Raw genomic sequence first — 14168 nt, 5'->3', positions numbered from 1 at the left:
TGGCAAGTAATGCATAAACAAGACAAAACATTATACAGACAAGTCAGAAATATTGTTTTAAATGCATATAAGATGTTTGGAAAACACACATTTATTATGAAGTATAATTTATCAAAAGAAAAACAAAAATGCTAAAATTATGGGAGTCACAGGCTTTTTATTGGCAAAACGTTTTTCGAGACTTTTGTCCCATCTTCAGATCACAAAAATTTAATTCAAATTTTTGTGGGCTGAGAACTAAGGTTTGTTACTGTAGTTTTGGAATAGTTTCCTGAGATCTCCTTAACAGATGACATTCAAATAAAATAAATTTTTATTTATATTCAACAAATTAATCTCCAGAATTTAGTAAGAAGAAAAACAATTAAATATTTGTTCAATCATTTTATACAAAATCTGATTGAATTTGGTAAAATATAACCATATAAATCAGCAATAATCAGTCTAAGTTACTGGTAAGTTACATCACTTGCAACACTCAACAAAGAAAAATATCGATGAGCCTGATGTAAGATCTGATTTAATTATTAACACTTTTTTTGGTACTTTTTGGTTAATGAGTCACCAGAAGACTATTGTGAAAGACTATCGCATTTAACAAGTTAGCCCACATGACTGTGCCAGCTTTGAGTAGCCCACTTGACTGATCACAGAGTACTTAATGTTGTGTACTTTGAGGGCATGTGGGGCTCGCCCCCACCCAAGCACCGAGGTGCAAGTGATAGCAATTAAATACTGAACTTTGGAAATGAATATCACAAAGGTTCAACAATTCTGGGATGGTGTGAAATTCCTCATTCAGAGCTTGAATCTTACCCATTCCTATATATATTGGCTGGCTATTAACTGAAAAGTACCCTTTTTTCTAGTGAATTTAATTTAATTTTTTTCAGAATCTGCCTGTTAATATATTATTTAAATAAAACATTTACTATCATTTTCATAAACAATTTAACATCTATGAGTACTAAACAATTCCATTTAGTGCTGTACTATACAGTACTCAAATAAACTATTGTAAACAGCTTGATTTTGCATTACATGTAATCTGTATTTCAATACAGTCGACCCTCCTATAACACGGTAGATACGTTCCTGTTTTTATGAATCCAGCTTCTAGGAGTCCAACCAATCACAGCCTGGCACATATGCAGTTTACAGACTACATCTGTTTGAAAGGTTTCTTTCATAAAATTAATCGATTCTAGACTAATTCGACTCAACATTTCCAAAATACGTATAATTTTTTGGGAATAATCCATATAAACTATGCTATAAACAAAAAATTGTAGGATTACTTACCGAGTGTGCACTGTTCGACTACGCTGCTGTTTAAGCTTGTTTTCATCATGGAGATTGTCATCGAATGGCGCTTGCGTGCTTTCTGATAAATTATTTCTTTTGCAAAAAATTCGCTGAACCTTAGACACATCATTAATATAAATATAATTTTTATGTACGTTAAATAATAAATGATTTTTGGTAGGTCCGCTGCTCGTTTAAACTCAATGGTTTGTGCAATCCTGTCGCAACACGAGTCGGCGATGACGTTTTACCAAATTATGAGTTTTTTAAGCATGTTTGTACGAATACTGTTGCAATTTTTTCGCCGTGATATAGGAATCCGAACTATAGGAACCTGTGTTATAGGGGGGGGTTGACTGTACTCTATTATTCAGTATTAATACATTACCTTGTATGAAAGTTTGAATTATTGTATATTGAAAAGGATAGACAGTATTATGTGAATTTTATATATTTATTGTTTACTTTTATAATTGGTGTAAAACTTTTATAAAATTCAATATGGTACTCAAATTACAATTTCGTATGTCAATTTTTTCATAACCACATGTAGGACCTCACTTATGTAGATATACACTGTATACTCCACAATGACCATATAAATAAAGTTTTATTGTACTACTAAATTCAGATTAAGTTAGAATGCTATGAACATAAAATAAAATTTTATAAATTAAAAATAAATAATATATATATTTACAGTGGAACCTTGCTTAACAAACACCTCGCATAACGAGCAAACTAAATTGCAAAAATTTGACTCACTTAATGAGTGATGTTTTGCAAAACAAGTGACAAGAGGGGAAATCCTGGATTGTGTGTATGCTCCATCAGTCTGTGTTTAGCACTCGTTCTGCTAGCATCTTAGTGTCACTTGTGATCACACATTTTTCCGAACATGTGTTCACACACATTACGTATAAACATCAACAATCATGGCCCATTCATTATATAATAAACATGCCATCTTGTACTAAATTTAATGATCAATTCCAAATTAAATTTTAGAAATGTCTAAATTAAAAATTATTTATTTATAATTATTAAATTTAATACGAGATGGCAGCATAACTGCCTACCTCTAGTCAAATTAATTAATTTCTAATATTTAATTATAGCCTTTACATAACCCAAGAATTTGGCATATTGTTTGGTGTTCTCATCAGACATATTATCAGTGATTTTTTTTTTGTTTTCTGCAAATTGAATTTGCATTTCAGGTTGGTTCATTCCATGCTAGAAGAAAAGATGATGATTCATGCTTCTTAACAATGTATATTTGTAATTTTTTTTGAACAAACAATATAAATAAAATATTTGAGTATTTTTTTGGCATGGAACACATTAATGCATTTTACATGAATTTCTATGGGAAAACTGTTTTGCTAAATGAGTGTTTTGCATATGAGTAAGATTCTGGAACGAATTATGCTCGTTAAGCAAGGTTCCACTGTATTTTTAAATATATATTTATTTATATATATAATATTGTTTAATTCATTATTTGTTTTAAATAAATACCTTGTGTCTACTAAAGGGAGAAAGTCCACTTCATGTAGCAATTTCAGACTAGGTAGACTATAAACAACAATATTACCATTTCCAATATAAGCTGCTAAACAAACATTTCCTAAAAATAAATTTTAAAACTTATTGAAATGAATAATAATTTATAAAAACATTAATGAATTTTTAAGTAAGTTGTAATTTTAAAATATAATAAAATATTGATTACTACATTACATAATTTTATACTTAACATTTAAATTCTGGCATATAATTAAGCTCAGGATAGAAATTTTCAAACTGAGGAACAACTCCAAAAAATGATATGAACTTGTTATAAGAATGCATGAAAAGATTGAAAATTTATATATAATGTTAATATGTATGTAAAAATCTACATTGAGGTAGTTGTATCATTTTTCTGACACAAGTTTAGTGATGAAATTTTTGAATTAGTCTATTATGATAAGAGCTATGAGTTCTCAATCAGCTATTACACTATATACAGCTATTGTTTATGTTTATAAACAAAAGATTATCATTGTAGTAATGCAAATCTAAAATTCTTATATATTGTCTTGAATTCCTCATTATTTGCTTAGTTCTAAAAATATATACACTATACAAGACTATAAAAATCCATTTATTGTTTCAAAAAATGGTAGGAGGAGACAGCTTTTCTGTGCTCAAACCATATTTATTCAGAGAAGTCTTCCCACTGTAATTATAAAGGAGAAACTATGCAAATTTAAAATTTTTCTTAAATCATGCTAATTATTTTCTAATAAAAACATTAATTTGTGTTCTGTTTTTAACTGAATAAGTGTCCTTCATGTTTTCAAAAACAAACAAAAAATTTGTTAATGCCAAATAATAATTATGTCTTTAATGTTATCTGATACAAATTTTCTGATATGATTAAAATATCTTAACAATATCATCATAGCTCAGGGGCATATCAAGGGAGTGCTTATGGTGCTGCAGCACCCCTTGATACCAAAGCAATAAGTGTTTTTGCTTTAAAATAAAAATAAAATAACACATAATGCATGACTTCAATGACAGAAATTAATTTTATACAAATAGTCTTACAGGAGAAAAATTTAAACTGATATTTCTCAGAAACATATAAAAAAATGTGGTGCACAAATTAAGAATACAAATTCAAAATAACTGCAATTTCAGTAATTTCTAAAAAAAAAAAAAAAGTTAACATTTTGATGAATTAACCTTTTCTATTCTTCCTGCTATCATACTAAGTATAAATTATACTGTAATCTGTATAATTTATAATCAATCTATCCATTAAAAATTGTCCATTTTCTACTTTTCATTTAACAATTTTAAAAAGCTAATGGGAAAAACAAAACCTAAAAAGTTAGATAACTAAAGCAATTCTGAAGTAATTAACATATACCACTCACCAAATAAACCATCACCAGTTCATAACAAAACAGAAAAATTCTTGCTACAAACATTTTCATCTATATGTAATAGACATCCTCAGGTATTGAGGATATCAAACAAATGGCTAGTAGAATAGAATGTTTTTAAAAGTTCCTGTTATTTTTCAGGTAATTAACATTCCCTGAAAAATAACGGCCTACTGAATTTGCATTGAGCAGCATCCTTATCTTTATAATCAAGCCATTTTCTTAGCTTATGTAAGATACAATATATATTCAAGTTAAATTACCATAAAATGGGGGTGATTTCAGCTCATGAAGGTGATTGTAGCCAAAATATTAAACAATAATAATAAACTCTCACAACTTCCAGAATATAAAATAATTGTAATACAGTTGAATTTTTTGAATTGATATCAATTTGATTTATAGAAAAAAAATATATCAAAACAGTTTCTGAATACGTTTATTTTTTATAGTTACTTTTTATACTTAAACATAATGATAATAAAAATTAACCTCTGAAAAGTTGATCTAGAAGAAAGAAATGGTGAAGGCATATGGGTCTATATTTTGCTAAAATAATTACTAATGCATCTACTTACATTCACAAAAAGAATTGGAATCAGCCAAACAAATGAAAAGGAAGTCACAACTGTAATGAAATACATTCCCATCAAGGGCAAGCAAATTACAGGTGTAAATAAATGTATACAAAGAGAGAATGTTTGTTTTTTACTTTGAGATAATCTCAGAATATATTTAATCAATTTTAAAATTATTTTGCCAGTGGAAAGCTGATGTACAGTACATACAAGCTAAGCTACCTTCAAACTTGGACCCCCCTCACACTTCCCTTGATTTTATCCCCCACAAATTGCCAAATACATTGACTGATTTGTACCGAATTTTGCATAGTTACTCTCTGCCATCCTGCAGGAAACATTTGCTACCTTGTAATGAGGACAACTCAACCTAATCCCCGAGTTCCCAGGCAAGGCTATGTATACATAGCACCATGAATGACCAGTATGGTCATAAATTTATATAAATTAAAAGCTCTGGAAAGAAAGATCAGACAGAGGTCTGGATAGTGTAATTAGCAATCTGTATGGTAAACAGGAGTTGTGAGTTCAAGTTCCACTCCAGGTCAATTCTTTTCTTCCAGAAATTTTAAAATTAATTTGTAATTTATTATAATTATTTAAATTATCATGAGATGGTGGGCTAATCAAATCATTTTATTTCTAATTATTAAAATTATCCTTATTAGTCTGATAATATGGCAGATTGTTTGGCACAAGTTTAAAGTTCTAACTAAGAATCCTTGAATTAAATGTTTGATTGTATTATTTCATTACACAGTAGTCTCTCGAAAACTCGGCACTTGATAACCCGGCAGTCCGGATAACTCAGCCACACCCTGGCAGGGCAAAAAAATCCTTAGTTAATTCATTTTCATTATAGACAGCTTTATGCCTCAAAGTATTTTTCTGAGGTCTGTCTTATCAGGTAAATTATTGTACACAGTGTATTTATTAATTTTCATTTTCATGTAGTAAAGGCTCTATGCCTTCATAAAGGACATACTTTTCCTTTGTTTAAGGGTATTTGGGCAGTTTATTCTCTGTTTATTCTCAAGTAAACAATACATACAAGTACAGTACAGTATTTTCTTAGGAAACACTCATTTATTTTTTTTAACCCCATTCTCGATATCCCAGCATTTTCACAAATTCGGCCCCCCTTTGGTCCACATTAGGCCATGTTTCGAGACTCTACTGTAATACTTTTACAGTTAAAATAATGTTGTTAGTATGCCGATAAGCATTCCACAAATGACTTCCATTTTAAATTTGTATACAAGGTCCCAAAAATCCTTAATCTGCACTGACTGCATACTAGAAGAAATCATGCTTTCAATGACCATTTGAAGTTATGAAGTGTGTGTGGTTGAGTTACGTGAAGATTTTATTTCTGTTTTAGCAACTTTCAGTGGACTATAGACTAGTATAGATTAGCTGCATAATATTAATTTTGTATTGTTTTGCACTAAACATGAAATATTAAAAAGAAAATTAAAATTTACTTTTTAGGAAATGATATATTTTACAAATACAGTATTACAGATATAAAATTTTTTTACAAAACTTAGCAATATATAAAAAAAAAACTCAAGAAAACTCTTTTCCTAAAAATAGTATTTGAATGAAGAGGCTAAAATTATTTAATTAAAACTATTTGGAATAGATGTATTTGTATGAATAATGAAAACAATTTCTTGATTGAAAAATGAAAAATTTTCAGCTTGATATTTAATTAAAAAGTAAGGAGCACAATGTAACAGACATTTTAAATTTGTGCATATATTTGAAACATTTTGTAAGGAGATAATCTTTCTAAAATAAATATGGTTTGTAAATCATTAAAACTATGTTTTGTTAATTCTTATGGTAAAATTATTCAAGTTTTCAAACTAAATAACATATACAAAAAGTAAGTAACACACCTACACACACACACAAAATAAGTTATGCATCAAAGTAAATTATCCCATTACTGCAAAATTTAGCATACAGCTTGTTAGACTTGATGTTGCTTGTTGGAGATTAGCAAAACTAGTTTAGACTCGTGTAATTGGTTATGTAACAAAGAAACAAAGAATACACAAAGATTACACTGTCTTGACTCACAGGAGAATCAGTGCAGAAAAAGGAAGAGTGAAATGAGGTCACCATCACCAACAGCTCCCCGAGAGGTCAACAGCGCCACCAACCTTTTATTACATAACGGAAAAATATTTACAAAACATTACCATGACACAATGCATTGTATGTAGTGATGTCATATAACATTTAACAATAATTTCAATCGTTGATTCCAACACACCCCTCCCTCAATGATTGATCATTAATACAATTCGATATCATGAGTATATTTCTTAATCTTATTCACATCTAGAGGTTTGGTTAACAAGTCAGCCATCATCTGTTCACGCAGACAATAGATTACAGTAATTTCTCCTGAATTCTTTAAATCATGTACAAAATGGTATTTTGTGTCAATATGTTTCATGTGCTGTTGTGCTTTTCCTAATTCTAAAAGTTAAATACAACTTTGATTGTCCTCAAATATTTTGATAGGTGTTGTAATTGGTAGATTTATTTCTTCTAGAAGTCGTTTCATCTGTGGCTATATGCCATATATATATTCTAGATTAAATAGTTTTAATAACACTCTCCCTTCTTCCTTCTTAATCCTTCTTTCTAACTTCCTTTGTTTATTGTTCTGACTTCTGGGAACAAGGGCTCTCCCCTTCCCACTCACTAGGGGGTCAGGTGGGACAATGCACTTTGATTCCTTAAAGTGCATTGCCCCACCCAGAAGATAGCAAGTAGAAAATGGAGTCTCTAACAGTCATTCTTTGGCTGGACACAAAAAGGCATGAACATAGATCAGTAAGTTCATAAGACAGAATTCGAAGAAAGCAGAACTGAGAGCTGTGAAGTGGAGATCCGGACGATAGAATCAGAGCGACCATCAAAGCTATTAAAGAAAAAGACATTCAACAAATAAAAGAAGAGCCCAGAGCTACTCAGAAAAAAGACACGAGTCGACATCGAAGTTCATCGAGTATTGGGTACCCCACTATCCTATTCATTCTTCTTATTTCCATATCTCTAGATTTTCTATCTTTAGGATTAATTAGTTAAGGATTGTGCATGTTTGATTATTATTATCGGGTAAATAGTTACTACGGAAGTCAGCTACTTGGTCGTTTATTGCCATCAGGCAGTGAAGGAAATTGGTATTGAGAGAGACTGAGGGAATCCAAAAGAACTGTTCTATATATAATCGTTTATCGCAAGATTAAATTTGTTTAAACAAATTCAAGAGCTTGTGTATTCTTATCGCGTTTCACACTTTTACACATCCATACAGTTTTTTGAGTAGCTTCTGCCAAGGCTACATACTTGGCTTTGGTGGATGAAAGTGCTACACACTGTTGCTTTTTACTAACCCAATGGATAGAACTTCCTTTTAACAAGAGCAAATATCCTGTGTTCGATTTACAGTCTATACAATTACCTCTCCAGTTGGCATCTACATAAAATTTAAGTTCTAATTCTTCATCAATATTTCCTAATTTAAGTTTCTTCATTTTTGTCAATTCAGATAATGAAAGATTCTTTTCACTTCCACCCAATCACTTTCCAAAGGTTTTGTTACTTTTCTCGTTAATATTGATGTACTTATTGCAATATCTGGATGCGAGTTAGTTGGTAGATATAATAAAGATCCAATAGCACTTCTGTACACATTGTTGTTTTTGAATGTATCAAGCATTTCATTTCTTCTTAAGTATCCTGTATCCATAGGAATATTAGACAGTCTTGAATTGGATAAGTTAAATTCTCGCAATTTATTTTCAATATATCTTTCTTCATAATTGAAGATCAGACTATTTACAAAAATATCAAATTTTCGAGTCTATCTTAATCCTTTTAATATACTCCAGAAGTAACAGTTAACATGGGTTTTTTTGAAGAATATACTTCTTAAAACAAAGGTAAACAATAAGTAAAAAAAGGTTCACAATGTTAAAAACGATCAAGTGTCAGCCTTCTATTATAGGTTCTGACACTTTACATTAAAAACATGAAGAATTCTTCTCACCACATTGTCCTTATCCATTTTTTAACTGCTTCAGGCCCTCTGGTGGTAGTTACGAGTTATCCTTACTTAATTTGCATATGGATACAATTTCTGTAATTACTCAGGATATATATCTTCATAATTGAAGGTCAGACTATTTACAAAAATATCAAATTTTCAAGTCGTAACTATCACCAGAGGGCCTGAAGCAGCTAAGAAATGGATAAGGACAATGTGGTGAGAAGAATTCTTCATGTAAAGTGTCAGAACCTATAATAGAAGGCTGACACTTGATCGTTTTTAACATTGTGAACCTTTTTTTACTTATTGTTTACCTTTGTTTTAAGAAGTATATTCTTCAAAAAAAAAAAACCCATGTTAACTGTTACTTCTGGAGTGTATTAAAAGGATTAAGATAGACTTGAAAATTTGATATTTTTGTAAATAGTCTGACCTTCAATTATGAAGAAATATATCCTGAGTAATTACAGAAATTATATCTTTCTTTGTGGAGTGAAAATATTCCATTCTTGTCTCTTTCAAACTGTATTCCCAGATAATATTTTAAGTCACCTAAATTCTTGATTTTAAAGTTTTCTTTCATTTCAGTCTCAAATTCGGTTAACATATGTTTGTCTGTGGCCATTGCTATTACATCATCTACATGAATTGCTAAATACAAGCATCTTTTATGGCCTCTGGTATAAAGACAGGGCTCTTAATGTCATTTTAATATAATTTATGAAAATTTTAAAAAATATGTTAGCTAATATTGAATTATATTATTATAAAAGTATTTTCAGCCAAAAATAAGCAGATATATAATTTAAATATATTAAATTATATATCTGCTTTTGCTTTTAAATTAAACATCTCAAAACCTGATAATTACATTAAAGGCAAACAATTACTGGATTAAATCGAGTTACATTACTGCTAATAATAATTATTAAATACAAAGTAATTTGAAACTAGAGGTAGATATTAGGTACCATCTCATTAAATTCAATAATTATAATCAAATTCATATTTATTAAATAATTTAGAAAATTCTGGAAGAAAAGAATCAGTCTGAAGTGGGATTCAAACCCACAACTGCTGCTTACTGTCCAGATATGTTGCCACTAATGCTACTAGGACTGCCATCCAATCCTTTGCTTCCAGACATAACTTATACATACAGTATATAGTAAGTAGTATGGTTATATCTAAATTAAATTTGTCTGGAAACAAAGGATTGGATGGAGGTCTGGGTAGTGTAACTGGCAACACATCTGCATGGTAAGTGGCAGTTGCAAGTTCAACTCCTGCTCTGGACAAATTTTTTCTTCCAGAATTTTCTAAATTATTTAATAAATATTAGTAGCAATAATGTAACAAAATTTAATTCAGTAACTGTTTGGCTGTAAAAACAGACATTTAAAATATATATTAATGTTTAGAGAAAATGAAAAATAATGATACTTAATTATTTTTTTTTATTAAAATTAGTTCAATTTTTCTTATTTATTAAAATTAATTGAATAAAGAAATAAAATTTTTAAAAATATTACCAGTTCCTTTAATGGAGATAACTTCTGCCCTAACTACAAATGAGGTTTCTGTTAAATTTGATTTGTACAAATAAGTTTGAGATGGAACTGCTAATACACGAGCTTCTTTCTCCGATGTCATTACTATAAACTGACTATCACGAATTTCGGAAGAACTTGTTGTAGGGGATGCGCGATTCTTTCCTAAGTTCCCTATAAATAATAAATTATATGATTAATATAAATATTAAATAATAATTTTAAAATACATATTATATAATATTAATTAAAACTCAAATATATTTTGATATAACAGTTTTTAAAAATATATTTACATTGTAATTAAATAGTAATTGAGTAAGTACGTAATGCTGCAACACTTAAAATAATTTCTTAATAATAATAAATTGTATTTATGTATTATTTAAATATTTATTAAAATCACTTTCATATTGACTGACATTATATATATATAATGTCAGTCAATATGAAAGTGATTTTAATAAATATTTAAATAATACATAAATACAATTTATTATTATTAAGAAATTATTTTAAGTGTTGCAGCATTACGTACTTACTCAATTACTATTTAATTACAATGTAAATATATTTTTAAAAACTGTTATATCAAAATATATTTGAGTTTTAATTAATATTATATAATATGTATTTTAAAATTATTATTTAATATTTATATTAATCATATAATTTATTATTTATAGGGAACTTAGGAAAGAATCGCGCATCCCCTACAACAAGTTCTTCCGAAATTCGTGATAGTCAGTTTATAGTAATGACATCGGAGAAAGAAGCTCGTGTATTAGCAGTTCCATCTCAAACTTATTTGTACAAATCAAATTTAACAGAAACCTCATTTGTAGTTAGGGCAGAAGTTATCTCCATTAAAGGAACTGGTAATATTTTTAAAAATTTTATTTCTTTATTCAATTAATTTTAATAAATAAGAAAAATTGAACTAATTTTAATAAAAAAAAATAATTAAGTATCATTATTTTTCATTTTCTCTAAACATTAATATATATTTTAAATGTCTGTTTTTACAGCCAAACAGTTACTGAATTAAATTTTGTTACATTATTGCTACTAATATTTATTAAATAATTTAGAAAATTCTGGAAGAAAAAATTTGTCCAGAGCAGGAGTTGAACTTGCAACTGCCACTTACCATGCAGATGTGTTGCCAGTTACACTACCCAGACCTCCATCCAATCCTTTGTTTCCAGACAAATTTAATTTAGATATAACCATACTACTTACTATATACTGTATGTATAAGTTATGTCTGGAAGCAAAGGATTGGATGGCAGTCCTAGTAGCATTAGTGGCAACATATCTGGACAGTAAGCAGCAGTTGTGGGTTTGAATCCCACTTCAGACTGATTCTTTTCTTCCAGAATTTTCTAAATTATTTAATAAATATGAATTTGATTATAATTATTGAATTTAATGAGATGGTACCTAATATCTACCTCTAGTTTCAAATTACTTTGTATTTAATAATTATTATTAGCAGTAATGTAACTCGATTTAATCCAGTAATTGTTTGCCTTTAATGTAATTATCAGGTTTTGAGATGTTTAATTTAAAAGCAAAAGCAGATATATAATTTAATATATTTAAATTATATATCTGCTTATTTTTGGCTGAAAATACTTTTATAATAATATAATTCAATATTAGCTAACATATTTTTTAAAATTTTCATAAATTATATTAAAATGACATTAAGAGCCCTGTCTTTATACCAGAGGCCATAAAAGATGCTTGTATTTAGCAATTCATGTAGATGATGTAATAGCAATGGCCACAGACAAACATATGTTAACCGAATTTGAGACCAAAATGAAAAAAATCTTTAAAATCAAGTTAGGAAGTATTGATGAAGAATTAGAACTTAAATGTTATGTAGACACTGACTGGGAAAACGATCGTATAGACCACAAATCGAACACAGGATATTTGCTCTTGCTAAAAGAAAGTCCTATCCATTTGGTTAGTAAAAAGCAACAGTGTGTAGCACTTTCATCCATGGAAGCAGAGTACATAGCCTTGGCAGAAGCTACTCAAGAAATTGTATGGATAAAACAACTTCTAGAAAAAATAAATCTACTGATTACAACATCTATCAAAATATTTAATAAGGACAATCAAGTTGTATTCAACTTTTAGAATTAGCACAACAGCACACAAAACATATTGACACAAAATACCATTTTGTATGTCATTTAAAGAATTTGAGAGAAATTACTGTAATCTATTGTCCGAGTGAACGGATGACAGGCAACTTGTTAACAAAACCACTAAACCCAAATAACGTTAAAAAATTTACTCGTGATATTGGATTGTATTAACAATCAATTGTTGAGGGGATGTGTTGGAATCAATGATCGAAATTATTGTCTAATGTTATATGGCATCGTTATGTACAACACATTGAATCACGATGTTTTGTAAACGTTCTTCCGTTATATAATAAAAGGTTGGTGGTGCTGTTGACCCCTCAGGGAGCCATTAGAGACGGTGACCTCATTTCACTCTCTCCCTTTACAGTGTTGACCTTCCGTGAGTCAAGACAGTGTAATCTTTGTGTATTCTTTGTTTCTTTGTTATATAACCAGTTACATGAGTCTAACTTGTTTTTACTAATCTCTCCGACAAGCAACATCTAGTCTAACACTACTTTTGTCATCAAATATTATGTAATGCCAAACCCATATTATATTAATCAAATATCAATGTTAACTTAGAAATATGCTTTAAGTAACTTTAGACCCAATCCACACTATCAAGCTCACAGTCTGATCAAATATTTATCAATTATGACCAATTTATATTTACACTAAGATCAAAGCTAGTTTCAGTCTTGTACATTGAACACAATTAGTAAAAGTTGACAGGACTATAAACAGCTTGACAGTCTGGCTCAGGACTTAATAGAAGAGTCAATGGTGAGACTGTTGACCATCTGTAGGACAGACAATAACACACTATCTCTCAGACAATCAAAAGAAATTAAACCTAGACTGGAACCAGAAATATACAAACTGAAGAACAGAAATCTATAATGTTAATATATATTTAATTTCAATTAAATTTGCCTATTAGTGACATGTCTATAACAGCATACATCAAAATTACATGGTATGTAAGTTAATGTAAAGTTAAACCTCCATAAGACAGAAATTATTCTTTATTCACTGAACACTCAATAAGTGCTGGACTCTGACCTAACTAATTCATTCAGAAATTGAGCACTCAGTTTCTGATAAAGCTTGTTCCTGAATTCATTTTTTGATTCAATGAAGTTAGATGCCTCAGAAAATTCTTGCACATTACACATGAATGAAACTTACATCAATTAATCAATTATTTTGAATAAAAGTATGTAACATTAACATGGGGCAGCAATTTCCATGAAAATTCCATGAAATTCTTTTTATTTTCCAAACACATGAAAATTCCAGTTTTCCATGATTGCTATGAACCCTGCATAAGTCAAGCGATACCTGTAAATTTAACTTATCATTAATAGTTTATTAAAAGTGGTGTTTTTCAAACTTTTAATTAAAGATTAATATTTCTTTCTTATTCATTCATTTTAATTTTAAAAAAACAATTTTCATTTTTTAAATTTAATATCCAATAAAAATTAATACTTGTTTATTGCAAAAAGTATATTAACAAGTATTTATTTTTATGAATATTTTTAGGCTATATTTCATAATTATAAATTTTTCTA

At 29.0% G+C, this 14168-nt stretch overlaps 1 protein-coding gene across 1 annotated transcript in view; it reads right to left on the bottom strand.

Annotated features, from left to right (window-relative positions):
- Positions 1-2587: 2587 nt before the first annotated feature.
- Positions 2588-14168, bottom strand: part of LOC111641239 (syntaxin-binding protein 5-like) — a 15655-nt gene continuing 4074 nt past the window's right edge. Inside the window, exons 2-3 of the mRNA XM_023387377.1 lie at positions 10427-10618; positions 2588-2935 (exon numbers count right to left, since the gene is read on the bottom strand). Coding sequence (XP_023243145.1) covers positions 2691-2935; positions 10427-10618 — 437 coding nt within the window. The 3' untranslated portion in view covers positions 2588-2690. The remainder of the gene's footprint in view (positions 2936-10426; positions 10619-14168) is intronic.

Source organism: Centruroides sculpturatus, unplaced genomic scaffold, assembly GCF_000671375.1.
Source record: "Centruroides sculpturatus isolate CEXI.00-Female unplaced genomic scaffold, Cexi_2.0 scaffold1487, whole genome shotgun sequence".
Lineage (NCBI taxonomy): Eukaryota > Metazoa > Arthropoda > Arachnida > Scorpiones > Buthidae > Centruroides > Centruroides sculpturatus.
The sequence above is the reverse complement of the archived record's forward strand: the minus strand, read 5'-3'. Positions and strand labels throughout refer to the sequence as shown.